This window comes from Octopus bimaculoides, chromosome 20 (genome assembly GCF_001194135.2).
Source record: "Octopus bimaculoides isolate UCB-OBI-ISO-001 chromosome 20, ASM119413v2, whole genome shotgun sequence".
Taxonomy (NCBI): Eukaryota; Metazoa; Mollusca; class Cephalopoda; order Octopoda; family Octopodidae; genus Octopus; species Octopus bimaculoides.
In genome coordinates, this window is record NC_069000.1 from 839,009 (window position 1) to 854,186 (window position 15,178).

At 37.7% G+C, this 15,178-nt stretch overlaps 2 protein-coding genes across 4 annotated transcripts in view; one reads left to right on the top strand and one right to left on the bottom strand.

Annotated features, from left to right (window-relative positions):
- Nucleotides 1-3,478: 3,478 nt before the first annotated feature.
- LOC106867604 (phosphatidylglycerophosphatase and protein-tyrosine phosphatase 1) lies at nt 3,479-12,777 on the bottom strand. 3 transcript variants are annotated; one of them, XM_014912522.2, is made up of 5 exons: nt 12,520-12,777; nt 6,514-6,731; nt 5,817-5,897; nt 4,443-4,634; nt 3,479-3,698 (listed from the first exon to the last, which is right to left on the bottom strand). In XM_014912522.2, exons 2-5 carry the CDS (start codon nt 6,670-6,672, stop codon nt 3,564-3,566), a joined length of 567 nt encoding a protein of 188 aa, XP_014768008.1. In that variant the 5' UTR covers nt 6,673-6,731; nt 12,520-12,777; the 3' UTR covers nt 3,479-3,563. The 3 variants fall into 3 exon arrangements, with proteins under 3 accessions (XP_014768008.1, XP_014768006.1, XP_014768007.1); XM_014912520.2 differs by lacking the exon at nt 12,520-12,777 and adding an exon at nt 9,569-9,668; XM_014912521.2 differs by lacking the exon at nt 12,520-12,777 and adding an exon at nt 8,843-8,957.
- Nucleotides 12,778-12,865: 88 nt separating this feature from the next.
- Nucleotides 12,866-15,178, top strand: part of LOC106867603 (electron transfer flavoprotein subunit beta) — a 6,605-nt gene continuing 4,292 nt past the window's right edge. Inside the window, exon 1 of the mRNA XM_014912519.2 lies at nt 12,866-13,015. Coding sequence (XP_014768005.1) covers nt 12,959-13,015 — 57 coding nt within the window. The 5' untranslated portion in view covers nt 12,866-12,958. The remainder of the gene's footprint in view (nt 13,016-15,178) is intronic.

Below are 15,178 nucleotides of genomic sequence, written 5' to 3' on the forward strand. Positions count from 1 at the left end.
TATATATGTATATATATATATATATATATATACAAATGATATATGAGCATATGTATGTATACATACAAATTATGTACCTACATCTAATATTAACTTTAGTATTTAGGAGTTATCTCCCTTCCCATGCTTTAATTAAATCATTATAAACATTCATTTTCTTCATTTTGGGATCAATTTTCATAAATAGCATTGTTTTCTTTTACTCACTGCATATAAGTTGTTACTTAACTAATTGTTGGTGTCATTTATTTCAGCCCTAAGTCTATACCAGTGAAGTAAACGAGCACAGAAACCGGGTAGCGGAATTGTTTGCGAGTGTGTGAGCACACGTTTATATATAATTATGTGTTTCTATTTATGTACAAATGCGTGTATATGTGTATTTAGATATAAGCATGTGAGAATTGTGTGTGCATGCGTGCATTTATATGTGGACGTGTACCTGTGTGTTAGTGAACGGTGCGCGCCTGTATATTTTAGTATATTTGTACGTACACATGTGTGTTAAATAATCCCACCTTCTTCCCCGAGCAGTGGATCAATGACAGACACGCCGCCTGTCAGTCAAGGGAAAAACGATCGATCAAAATCCGAACGACCAGCCGTGGGGAGGCCCCCTTTGCCTGTCATGCTGCGCTGAGTAATATGTATGTGTGGCGTGTATCTAAGAGTGTGAACGTTCTTATATGAGAAAGGGGGAGTAGTATGGGATGATAGGAGAAAGGAGTGGTGGCGGGAGGAGATGGCAAGGAAGAGGCGGTGAAAGAACGAAAGAAAGAAAGAGATAAGACTGGATGGTTGCGGTGGTTATTCAATTGATTCGAATGTAGGAAGGTGGGGGAGTTAAAAAAATAATGGTGCTTATGTATATATGTGTGTGTGTGTGTGTGTGTGTAAAATAATAACAGTGAAATAGATGAAGTGTCGTACTAGGTGGCAAAGTTGTATAGTAACTGCCGGAATCGAAAGAATTGCATAAACGAACATTACACTCGATTGAACCAACTCGGGAGTTCGACCTACGAGAACGATCGGCAGAATTTCGGTTAATACACACTCAACAGTCTTCAGTAAACAAGGATACATTGGACGATGTATTCCTTGATATACAGGGCAGTCTTATTAGCAAGTCTCTTATCATAGGTCTCCGTGGTCAGGAGTGACCATATATTAAATAATTATAACCCCGACACAGGTATGGATTGGAGATGAATGGAACCTTCGTAATATTGGTAAATGAATTGTGACATTAGCACAAACCCTGAAGATTTGCAAAAGTAAATCTGAATAATGGGAGCGAATCGATCGACCCGAGTACACGTATATTAGTTATTTCATTGGACCCGGAGAGAAAAACTGCGGAATTTGAAGTCAAAACTCATATTGTACGGCATATTTGTTATCCCATATTACGAACTCGAGACTACACAATTGTAACATGAATAGCTTTAAATTTTCTGTTGGGGAAAAATAAAACACACACACTAATACTTCAACAATCAAATTATCCAAAATGTGTACAATTAATTTTCTTAATTATAAAATACATAATTATATAAAATATATAACTGTATGCAATGCATTAACAAGGATGGTAGTGTTGACGAAGAACTCTTTCATACGTATATTATTTTATTCCTTTGTTTCAATTTTTATTCTTTTGAGTTTACGATCGCAATATAAAGCGATCGCCGCCTCTATATTATGAAATACAAAATGGAATTTTCATGTCGTTTATATATTACTAAAATGGGAAGGGTTTTTTTTTTGTTTTGTTTTTTAGATTGCCTGTCCTTTCGGATACATTGTTTTTTAGCTCAAGTCAGCCTTGATCGAGTTGGCTTATAAAATCAAGTTTTCCAAACACGACAACCCTAGTTCTCTCTTTTTTCTATATGTAGACAATGTATTAATCATTTTTATTGCCTAAGTAGTTCCATGACCATAGCCATTCCAGCAGCTATGACTACATCGTCTTATTTTCAAGAGTCAAGTGCATCAGAATTATTCTTCCTTATGCCCTTTATTATGATAGTGTGTGTTCGGGAGATTGACTGCTATAGCTCGCATGGCAAACGACCATATAGAGGCTCCCTTAAATATGTTATTATTGTTATTTAGACCCATGTTTGTCATATAGAGAAGACCTATGATTAAAGACGTTCCAATTGTAACCACCTTATTTTTTTTACCAGGGACCAAACTGCCCAATGTATTTTTATTTAAACTGGCAGAACATGGTTTGAGTGGAATTTATGTTATATCTAGCAAATTAAGGGATCACATCGAGATTCCCTCGGCTCTTTTCAGGCTTCATTCGTCGCTAACAAATGACAATTTCTCGTGGTTAATGTACAAAATAACGGTAAATGTTGAGTTTCCGTTCGTAAAAGAAAGTAAAGGGACATAACTAAATACACCCCAATATGTTAGATTCTTCACTCACCCTTGTCACCCATCGTCAGCTTTATCTGTTATTTACAACTGATTTCTAGCTTCGCTTTGGAGAAAATGGTTATTTACTCGACTTCGTCCTCTCAACGATTAGCCGGAGATGATTTTTTAAAATGAGAATATCTGAAATAAACTCAACTGCTCTCACAAAAGGGAATACACAGAGAGCCATGATCACAAGTTATGCAGATGATACAAAACACCCCGTCCTTCCTTATTCATCTATCACCCCTTCCTTTCTCATTCACAAACACAAGGGTATTATTATAGTAGATTATCTCGGTAACCATGGGAGCTATGAAAAAATACAAAGCCCAGCAACACTACCAGATCATTCTAGAGAACTGTGTAAATTTTTGCACAATTCCACCCAGCTGTTTGACCGTGAATCCCAAGACAAGAAAGAATCTCCCATGTCAAATTTATTATATGTGTATATATATATATATATATATATCAGACATTTCTTGACAACATTCAGAATTGCGACCAAGTGAGACTCAACTAAACTGTAACTCTCTGATGGCTGCAACTAAATTTTGTGCAATGCCATCATTTGTCTTCTTAAAGTAGCCCAGATGTGACTTTTCAGTCCTGCTAAGACCTACATTATTTTGCACAATTAAAGCTGCGGCAACAATGGGCACATCTTGCATCTACTGCTCAGAGAATACCTTCATTCCATGATGGAATTTTTCATTGAATGTTTTAACTTTTTTTTCAATTATGGCCAGCCATATGATGGAACATATAACTGTGATGCCTGTTCCTGAAGCTTTATGAAATGTGAAAAGCCTTGCATTGGGCCAATCCCACTCTCTCAACAACAAATACATTCGCTCCAAAGAAGAGATAGTCTGCATTTCTGGGTACAAACAAGGACACCAGTTTTGCAATAGAATTCTGCTTCACCAAGAAAGATATCTAAACAACTAATCAACTGGAATCACTTCAAGCCAGTGCCATCCCCTAAGATTAACCCAGTCCTGTGACTGAAAGAAAAAAGAAAAACATAAAAATCAAATAATTTCAAAGCCTTGGTTGTTGTTTATTGCGAAATTTGTAAATTACTGAAACAAGTTGTGTTCAATGCAAATAACTTCCTGGCACTATGCAGGATCATCAAGGTTTTTGTTGCTCAGGTAGAATTGGTGGAGGAACTCCCTTTGTACGTTAAAGATTCGAGCATGAGCACGGCAAGAGACAATATGGTGCCAGGCTGTCACATCGTCCCACCCATTTGCCTGAAATGAAACAAAGATACATATGTTTTAACTTTTTATATTTATTTATGTTATGTTTGGGAGAAGTGATCAACTAAAGCTTATAAACAGACTCACTGGTGGCTGCTTGTTTACACTACATTTCTTTTTCTTTTTCAAAACAGTCCATGCTTATTTATGTTCCCACCACCACCATGCACACACACACCCAAACATCCAGCAATAGAGTAGTCACCACTGATGAGATTTAATTTTAAGTGAAACTAGACTAGTATGGTGACCTCACTCACTGTGGGGTGGTTATCCCCCCTGTCAGTGCACAGACGTGCTTTTTTGTGGCTCTAAGGGTCTTTGACTTTTATTTCTAGCAATGTAAGTGCTACCCTGCACCCTCAATCACAATTAGTGACACTTGAATTTTTCCTTTTTGGTTTTATATTGTGTATAGCCACCTTCGTTATTTTATATGTATATAAAAAACAATACCTCAATGCATATTCATCCAACCCTTGCCAATAGGGAAAAACAGACATAATATAAATAGCTGCAAGCTAAATAAATAGTACAAAGAATGTTATCTAGTGCTCTACCAACTCTGCTCTACACCATCTGATCCCAAATTTATGATAATGTCAGTGGTATGTGATAGAACTGCTGTGTGTTGTGATATTTAAGACAAACAGACAGAATATTCAATGAAGCCAGCAAAAAAAATGAAAGGAAAAATGAATTTTAGAATTTGGTCCAATATTTTCTAATACTTACCTTTATCAAATAACAAGCAACAATTGTGGAACTTCGTGTCCGACCAGCTTTACAGTGGACATAGACAGATTTACCCTTCTTCTTGTAACGATCAATAAAATCCAGAGCTTCTGAGATTTGTTCATTAGAAGGAGTTCCCACAAAATCAACAATTTTCAGTCTAAGATACTCTACTCCCATTTGTCGCCATTCCTGCAAACAGTAATTTGGTGAGGAAAGTAAACTTAAATTGTAGTAGTAGTAGTAGCAGTAGCAGTAGTAGTATATCCAGAAAATTCATCAGACTTTTGAGGATGATACCATGGACAAAACTTGAATTAAGGAGTGGCACAACATGCATCAGTAAAAAGTGATCAATGCATTGCATTTGAATGGAGGATTTGTGCATGTGGAGAGTGTTGGCAAAATTCATCCCTAAGGAGAAGCAACTTGGCATGGAAATTGCTCGGGACATGTCGGATGGAGCAAACCCTGACTCAGACTTCATGATGACCATCATCACTGGTGATGAGAGATGGGTTTAGGGTCTCTGCTCAGTGCATTTGGTCATCTTGCATGAAAACGAAAATCTGACGAGAGGTCACTACACACCTGTACTCTAGGCATAGCAGCCAGGAATTGATGTGACCTACCAGCAACAAATACTGCAAATCTCTAATAGTTATGCCAGTCTTCTAATATAGGCACAAGGCCAGCAATTTTGAGGGGAAGGGGTGGGTAGTCAATTACATTGGTCTCAGTACTTGATTGGTATTTTGTTTTGCTGAGAGAGATGAAGGCAAAGTTGACCTGAGTGAAATTTGAATTCTGAACATAAAGAACTGGCAAAAAATACTGCAAGGTATTTCTTTTGTTTGGCAAAAACCTCAGTTAGATTCTGATTATTTGTTTCTTTTAATTAGTATAAGAACAGGTACATACAAGAAGACAATAACAAGAGAGGAAAATCTGTGGTTTATACAAAAAATAGGAAAAGAAAATCACAAAAGTAAATCAAGCCTAAATTGACAATTATTGATTGTAGAAACCCTTTAACATTTGGATTCTTCTGTCAAATAAAATGCATATTTATTCATTGCTTTGAATTAATCAGGCATTATCTTGTAGCTTACAAGATTTTGATAAGGTAATTGTATATTTTTAGAATGATATTGTAGGGTAGGTGTGAGAGGCTGGATCTGGCCAATTTGAACATAAAAGGGGTAGAATATTCTAGCTGGTTTAAATGCTAAAGGGTTAAACACAATAACTTGATTGGAACTTTATTTCGACTCCTCATTCTTCCAGGAAGATGAAAGTCAACCCAAAAGTGATTAGTTATTTCATAATAATTAAAATAAAAACAAAATTTTGAAGCTCAAGACGGATATTTACCTCCTCTGTCGGTGTGAAATGTTTAATTTCATGGTCCAGGTTGGCCGAGATTATACCACGAACATTTTCTTGATTAATAAGCTGCAAATAAAATTTAACTCAAGTTTGATAAACAAATAGGGGCCAGCATGCCTGTGGAGCAAGGGACAGTTTGGTTTCCTATTCAGTTATCTCACTGCATGGAACCTTGGTGAAATGGCCTTTACCACAGCCTTGGAATAATGGAATAATTGCTTTCCTAAATTTGTCGTTATTTTCAAAATTAATTTCAACACAGAGTATTTCATTAAAAATATGGTAATTGAGAGGTTATAATGAGAAGCTATTCAGTTCCAAAGTTCAATGGTGCCATGCCTCTGGAACCAGTTTCCTTGTGATAGTTTACCTGACTGGATACCCAACACAGAAGAATGCAACTGCCATTACACACACACACAAACACATAATACAACAAAAGAGTACAACCAGACCTCATAAGAAAACAAACTGATGCAATAGAAATCCAGGAGGAGTTTGGCAGGGTTTCTTACTGCCGGATGCTCTTCCTATCGATAACCACTCAACAGAGTATTCTCGGTGCTTTTTACATGGTCACATCTGAAAGATTCTTGATAACAAAAGAGTTGACCCAGGGCTAAAGAACAACAGGACTAATAACAGTGAAAATAAATGTTTTTGAACTGCAAAAGAAGCTCACCGTTTTGGTGATGGGCCGCAGGGGTAAGGCCCCCAGGATGACAGTCTCATCAATACGATCATACCAGTTGCGACTGCTTACTTTGGACATGCAGTAGTTGTAGAATAGTGAAGGGTAGAAAGCTACTCGTGAAAAGACGTAGGAACCGATCCATGGCATGCTTCCACAAATTCTTTTTCGCTTCTTTCTGGAAACTTCTAAGTGATTCAAATCAGCATCTGTAAATGACAATATACAAACTTTCTTCATTCTCCTCCATTAAACACAAATGGCTAATGGGAAACAAGATATGACCCTAAGAAGAAACCCTAATCCATTCAATAAGTGGACATAGCTGGCCAAGTGGTTAGGGTGCCAATTTCATGCTCATCAGGTCTTGGCTTCAATTCCTGGAACAAGTGGCATGTTGCACCCTTCAGCAAGACACTTCATTTCATGTTGTTTCAATCTACTCAGGGGAGTGCCTGGTACTGAGCCTGATCAAGGCTGAAGGGACCAGGACAGGGTCTGTGTCAGCTCCCTTCAACATAAACAACTAAAACATTTAGCAAAACTGTAAGACATGCTGCCAAGCCATACTCAGAAGCAGGAAGGGAGTGGGGGAGATGCAGGGATGCCTATTTGTGTTTAATCAATTGTTCTTCAAAAAGAAATGTATCTCAAATAATAACAATAATAATCACCAGAGATCAATTAAATAACTTGAGGTGTACATGGATCAACACATGTTTTGTGTCAATTAGTTCTTAGGTGTCGCTCTTAGGTGTCACATCATTTTTAGTGAAACCCTAATTGCGATGTTTGAAGTCACAAAATCTTGAAATATTCCTGTGAACTCAAGGTTGAATTAGTAATCAGCTAACGAGCAACTGATTAATTATAAAGAACTTCGGTGTTTAAAACTCAACCGACAGTTAGCGTTTTTTTCTCTTTTTACTTCATTATCCTTTTGAAAATATTTCAAGATTCGCAAGATTTGCCATATTCGTCGTTAATAAAATCTGAGAAGCATCTTTTTGTATCACAAAGTATGGAAGCACAATGAAAGCAAATGTAACTCAAGAGAGATTTATGATCGCTCGATCTGCGATAAAACAGCTGACAAATTTCCCTGCTCTCATACTTTACGGTCTTAGAGTACAAAGTGTGTTGTGTAGTCTGAATAACAGAGAGGGTAGACACAGGGTAGACAATGTCTTTGATCGTAGTTCTGCTCACTCGGGGCTGAATTGACGGGGTGGTAGCTAAACAACACCAACGAAACTCGTGCTGGGAAATATTTATTAATAAATGTCTCTGATTTCTGAAGGCTTACTCCGGGTGGCGAGGTTGATGCAATTGATAACCAGCCTGAATACCTGCAGGGCTTAATTTAAGGAAAGCAAAGGTGGTGGGTGACTATTTCGAATGACTGCAACAGTAATGGAACTCCGCTAAGGACACGCAACGACTAGTTGTTGATGTTAAACCGAGAGGCATGCTGTGGCCACATATACATACATATATAAATAAACGTAACAAGTGGTTCCTTTTACAAAAAAAAAACAACAACAAAACATATAGAAAATGATTCCAAATGAATTCAGAGATCCGGTTCGTCAACATCTTCCCCCGTTAGGTTGCATCATGTCCAGTCCTTTTAGCAAACAAGGGGTATAACGGCCACAGATTTTAATTATATGGCATTCTGTATTGTTCACGTGTTGATCAGCAAAATAATAGGCGCAAGTGAAATAAAAAATCGTCAAATGAAGAATGGAAATCGAAAACGAGCCAACGACTCCGATTGCCGGAACAGTAAACGGTTGATCAACGTCGATTCTCAGAATAGCGAATAAATAGATAAATATTGTTATATTTGGGAAGAATCGTAATTAATAATAAACAAACTCGCCGGTTATTGCTTGACTATATTTCACTTCTTTTTCTTTCTCTAAAGCAATTGATGTTTATTGATGTCCCCCAACAATATTTTTCGCCTCAACGATGCAGAGAAGAAAAGTAATTTGGGGGACATAAAACAAACATCAACAGGTTTGAGAAAAGAAAGAGCAAGTCAAATATAAAACATCCAGAGATTGTGCTTATAGTCCTTTGTAAATTAAGAGGACTTCTTTCTTCTCATAACAACTGTGAGATTAAGAGGCGGCGTGAATCGAAATTCTAGCAAAACAAATTCAAAGTTGTCAAAAGAAAACTATTTCCTAGAACTATTTCTTCAAGGTAAATAAATAAAATAAGAACAAAACGTGAAAAATAATAGGGTTTGTGTGTGGGGAGAAGATTAACAGGGTGAAGGTTGAACGGAGACAAAATAACTGTCCTTTACCTTTGAGAAACTCAACAGTTTACGAAATCGCGTTTCGAAAAAGTAACACTCCCCCTCCTCCTTCTTTCTTTCTTTCTCTCTTTATTCCTCTTTCTTTCTCTCTTTATTCCTCTTTCTTTCTTACATATACACATTGTCTCTTTTTCTCTATCGCTCTCACTTTCACTGAACAGGACATTACCATTAAAGGTCACTGAAAATAGTGTTTATTTTATTAGATATCAAGTGTTTTTGTTAAGACTCAGGCCAGGCCTCTCACAAACAGACTTATGATCTAAGGAAGTCAAACCATAACAATCACATCTTTATGTCGTTTTTTTGCGTTTTTGTTACGATGGTAGGGAGTGATTTGAAGGATATTTGACTGCTATTTCTAGCAGTTCGAGCGACTATGTAGGGGCTTACCCTCGTTGGTTCGTCGATGAAGTTGGCGAGTAACGAGCGAACCAAGTTCCAATTCTTAGTTTTCTAGAACTATTTCACTTTGTATTTGCCCCACTCCCAAAAATAACTTCATCTACAGCATTCCATCGTATTTCGTTTTTGGATTTGGTTTGCAAGATTCTTTATGTGAGTTCGTGTGTTGAAGGACTGGCGTAAAGCATAACTTACTTCTGAATACACTATCATTGCAAAAAAACAAAGAGAAAGAAAAAAAGAAAGAGAAAGGAAAAAAAGACGGCTAGAATATCTTTGATCATAAGGGTCTACTCAATCAGAACTGACCTGGCCCGAAACAAGAACAACACTCTTTCATTTCTTCCAAGAGCTGTCTGTTGAAATATTAGATTTTTACAGAACACGGTCTTGTTTTCTTTTTTTTTTGCTTGATTTACCAACGCTGGTCATCGCTTGATTCGTCAGACTCTCTCTCTCTCTCTCTCTCCACACACACACATATATTGTAACTATTTGACTTTTTAACGATGTTTAATACCTTTGAGAAAAACATGAAAACCATAACTTTCGTTTCTTCCTTTCCACGAACTTAGTAAGGGCCTCTCGAAAATTTAAACAGTCTTCTTTGTCGATCTGCTAGAAATAGCAGCCAAATCTTCCTCAAATCACACTCACCCATCTATCTATCCACTACACCTGTGAAGGTCGTGGAGACACGACTTCCAGAGGCTCCTATTTGAATCACACTTTATGTTGCCCAATGTGCTGCTGGGTTCATATTAAAGAGAAAAAACGGAATGGCTACGGATGGAATTACTTTGACCATAAATCTGCTTGATCAAAGTTGACCTGGAGTTAAACAACAGGTTGTCAAAGGGTTCATACTGTATCCTTTAACAGAAATTAACAAGCAGTGTTAAACAGGTTCATCCCCCCATTTCAACCTAGACCTCATAGAACAACAGATTTATGATTGAAGGCACAAGCGTAGCTAGAGTGTGTGCCACCCGGGGTGGCCCTCCCGTTTACCACCTCCAGACCCCACCAAAAGCACATATTGCTTACAGCAATGGCCTACAACAGAATGAAAAGTGTGGACCACCCCTACCGCCCGTCCCCCTCCACCCAGCTACGTTAGTGATTGAAGGATATTCCAAATATGACCAATTAAGGTTACTTTAATAAGTCCCTGTTCTTGAGACAGTTGGATTCCACTTGATAAGGGTTTGGCTGCTATTTCTAGAACAACAAACATCTTTCAATATTATCTCAAGTGTTTTTGTTCTCGACTGTAAACCTCCACTCCTTGATATGTTCTTTCTCCCACCTCTCTCTACAATCTCTTGACCATCCTTTTTTCTTAGTAACCTACTAAATGACCAACACTTAGACATAAGTAAAAGTACGCACACACACACACACACACACACACACACACACGCACACACACGCGCACGTGGCAGCCTCTACATCAACACTTCTCAGGAATGGTGATCACAATAGTGTGGTGGGATTAGGGTTACTTCAGAACAGGGCATAAATTCACCCCGTAATTGCCCACGGGCATATGGCGTAGTGGTTAAGAGCGCGGGCTACTAACCCCAAGGTTCCGAGTTCGATTCACGGCAGCGACTTGATTAATAATAGTAATAATAATAATAATATAATAATAGTAACATCGTTAGGAATGAGAACCCAGGTTCGAAATTTCCCCAAGACACCTGACGCAGGCTGGAGGGTACATCAGCCGAAACGTTGTGTTAACAACAAACAAGATGAGGACAAATATCCGTCAAATGTAAATAATGTATATATATATATATTATATCATCATCATCATTTAGCACGTTTCCATGCTGGCTGTTTGACCAGTGCCCATCTAAACGTGGTTGATGCCAGTGCCTTCTGACTGGCTCCTGCGCTGGTGGCACATAAAAAGCACCATCCAAACGTGGTCAATGCCAGGTCAGTCTGATTGATATCCATGCCGGTGGCACATAAAAAGCACCATCCGAATGTGGTCGAGGTCAGTTCCCCCTGACTGGCTCCAGTGCTGGTGGCACGTAAAAAGTACCATCCGAACATGATCGATGCTATGCCCACCTGACCGGCTCCCGTGTCGGTGGCACGTAAAAATCACCTACTACACTCTCAGAGTGGTTGGCGTTGGGAAGGGCATCCAGCTGTAGAAACATTGCCAGATCAGACTGGAGTCTGGTGCAACCAATGGCTTTCCAGACCTCAGTCAAACCATCCAACCTATGCCAGTTAAACGATGATGATGATGACTGATTGACATTGCACATCCAGCAGAGCATACTGACTTCAATTCTTTCAAGCTTTCACATGTTCTCTGCAGTCACAGCCCTTTTTTCACTGCCGTGTAGCACACACGCATCATACAACCTACCTATCACTCTGAAAGGGAGGCCTTTTGTTAACAACAAAGATCTCTGAACTTTGCCCACCCTACTCTTATTCTAGTAGCTATATATATATATATATATATATATATATATATATATATATATATATATATATATACACACATATATATTACACACACACATATAGTATCTTTCCCAGAGAATCTCATTGAAACTTCACCTATGGAACTGCTAACATTATCCGTGAGCAAGTGTTTTCTACTCTAGCCCAGGACCAACAAAAGCCTTGTCAGTGTATTAAGTAAATGGAAATTGAAAAGAAGTCTGTCATGTGTGTCAGTGAATGAATGTGTGTGTTTGTATGTTTTAGTAAGTTCATACACCCTTATTCTACGAAAAAGAATGGGGTGTAAGCGCTACAGATCCGCTGATGCACACACACACTGTAAGAAATAGAAAGGACAGTTTGGCGAATATGAATGCTGAGTGTAGAGAATGACTGTTGCAGAATCGATGATAGTGATGATGAAAATAACGATTAAAAAGATGTGAAGGAAGAAGAGGAAGAGAAAAAGTGAGTAGATTAAAGAGATCAGCTCCATGTCATACATCTAAGTTAAGCGAAGTCAAATCTCGGCAGATTATAAAACTGAGGCCTTTAAATAGGTATTAAGTATTAAACATCTTCATGTTTGAGTACAGAAATTTCTAACATAAAAATGTGATAGTCCTTCCAAATAAAATACTTTTCAAAAGTTTCTTTTAATGAGGTGAAAAGTTTAATATTCCGGGTAAACCGTTCGTTTGGAAATGGTTCTGCCCGAAATGTCTGATTTTTTTTTTTCTCTTTCTCAAACCAATCTGTTCTACTTTTGCATTAGTTATACTTACTAATTGCCTGCGGAGACCATCACTAGTTTCCCTCGATTCAACTGTTTTGAAGTAATCGAATCATCCATATTCTTTTATACATGTTCTCTCTTCATACAGTCTAAGGATTCCAGTCTAAGGTAGTTACAGAGTTGCGTCAATTTTATTCACCTAACATATCCATTCATCGGGTATTTAATCGCATCTCTGCGTTCTAAGTTTAAATCCAGTCACTGTCAACTTTGTTTTTTACCCTTGCGAGATCGATAAAATAAAGTATTAATCGGTCGATGTAGATTCCTAAAAAACATCCAACTTTGAGTCATATTATTTTGTTTTAAAAGTCCCTGGAACCAAAACACGTGGAGCCAGAAGACCGGAAGTTGTGGCTTTGTTTGTGAAACGTGAACTCTTATAAAGAGAAGATCGAAAGAGTCAGTTTGGTGGATGACGTGAAAAGATGTCTTCTCTTCGTGTTTTGGTTGGAGTGAAGCGAGTCATTGATTATGCTGTTAAGGTAAGAATAATGTCTCTAGATCAGAAAAAGAAACCCAAACAAGCAGACAACATTCATATTTCATTTCTATAAAATATGATTGTTACTAAATTAGTTTTAAGACAGAGAAAATCTTCCATTTCTATCAAATTCTTGTTGAGAAGAAACTTTTTTTTTACCATTTCTTGAAATGTCAAATGTTTCTAAGAGTTTTATTATTTATTTTAACTTGTTTTTTTGAGGAATGTCACTCTGTATTATAATGAATCACCTGTATTTATTTGCCCTTATGTTTATATATATTTCAAGGTGTGTGCCTGTTAATATCATATAATGACCTTTGCCCTTGTACTTTTCTAAATAATTTTTATATCGCATAGTCTTATGTAGTTGTTTCGTTTTTCTTCATCGGATTACTGTATAGACTTATAGAATAGATTGTTTGTTTTACTTCTCTCACATATATGCTTGTTCTGAAACAAGTATCCTGTTATATTTCGCGAATGCCCTTACCTAGGACACTACACCGTGTTTACCCATAGTTGTCATTTCGTTATTAAACCGATTGCAACTCTGGATTCAGTAGACTCCGATAGGCTGCCAGACTTTTCATGATATAGCCCTTCGGGAAATCCTGTCACCAGTCCCTCCCCCTCACGTAAATCACGCCAGGTTTACAGGATTTTAAAATCCTTACCATTCCAAAGCGGATCGAAGCAACATACTGTTCAGGTGGCTTTCAGACTATGTCCCGCATATTTCGCGTTGGGTAACGTAAATGATCAAACGGTTATGTAAACATCCTGATTCGTTCCAACAAATCACTCAGGTGGAATCCAAAGACATTCGTTGACAGCTTGTTTTTAGGGGATTTGACATTCCAATTTTTATTTCTTTAGCTCCATTCCGTTATCTCTCAATCCTCCCCTTTTTTCTTAGATAACCTCTTACGATTGCCAGCGCTATTTTCTTTTCCTTTTACGCAGACAGCTGACACACCCATTTCTGGCCCCATAAACGAGCTGTACCTTTAATTGGATTTTATTGATTATGCACGAATTCTATTCATTAAATACTCGTTGATTCCCATAAAGTTGACAAGCCAAAGATGAAAGCCTTTCCGTAGTCGTCCGACCTACTAGAAATAGCAGCCAAATTTCATTCAAATGACACCTCACCATTAGATAAGCTATGTAAAGACAAGACAGTCTAGCTTGAATGTCATTTAATTATAAGTCTCCTTGATCCTAAACAATAACTAACTTTCAATACTATGAAATGTTAACGTTCACACTTAGAAAGATTGATAGAAACTATTAATTGAAAAAAATGAACGCCAGTAACTCACCTCTCCAGGAACTTACACCCACAGGCACCCGATCATCCCCACCCACCCTCTTGCAAAAATATTTCCAACGATTTTGTACTTTAGTTGAATGAATGGGTCTTCATAGATTTACATACTTTAATTTTCTTCTCTGAAAAGGCATCTAAAAATAAATGATTGAATGAAACGGTTTCGGTTGTTCTCGTTTCTGACTTCGGCTGCTTGTTCCCCTTGACCTCAATAAAGTTTAGCGTTCGGTTTAAGTTTTAATCAGTCACGTCAGCTAGACGTGGATTCTCTGAGAATCGAGCCCGTTGCTTGTCTTTAATTGCTGTATCTAAGAATAAACAAAGTTAGTCTCTTGAAATATTGGACTAATAATGACATAGATCGCTGTGATAAGAAATAGCGTAAATTGTTTTTATTCTTCAGAGCTCACTATTCACAGGATCTGCTAAAAATAGCAGTCAAATTTCCCTCAAATCACAACTATCTTCAGCATGGGACACATTGGATAACGTAATCTGCAGCTTACTGCCCTAATAAAAGACAGGATAGTCATGGCCGGATTGCCATAGATCAGTTCGTATAAGGCTGAAGAGAGGCCAGATGACAACAACACATCTTTATATGTATCCAGATGTTTAAAAACAGCTCAGCAAAGGCTTGGCTTCGCTGAGTGGTTCAAATTTTTGCTTCTTAAACATGTGGTTCCGGGTTCAGTCTCACTGCATGGCACCTCGGGCAAGTGTCTTCTACTATAGCCCTAGGCCGATCCAAGCCTTGCAAGTGGATTTGGTAAGCAGCAACAAAGAAGCCCATGTCATATATATATATATATATATATATATATATAT

Coding starts and splice junctions, on each gene's coding strand:
- LOC106867604 (XM_014912520.2), bottom strand. CDS start 9,599: ATGAAAGAGTGTTGTTCTTGTTTCGGGCCAG. Junction 6,732..9,568: donor TTGTTCTTGTTTCGGGCCAG/GTCAGTTCTGAT, acceptor TGTCATTTACAG/ATGCTGATTTGAATCACTTA. Junction 4,635..5,816: donor ATTTCACACCGACAGAGGAG/GTAAATATCCGT, acceptor TACTGTTTGCAG/GAATGGCGACAAATGGGAGT.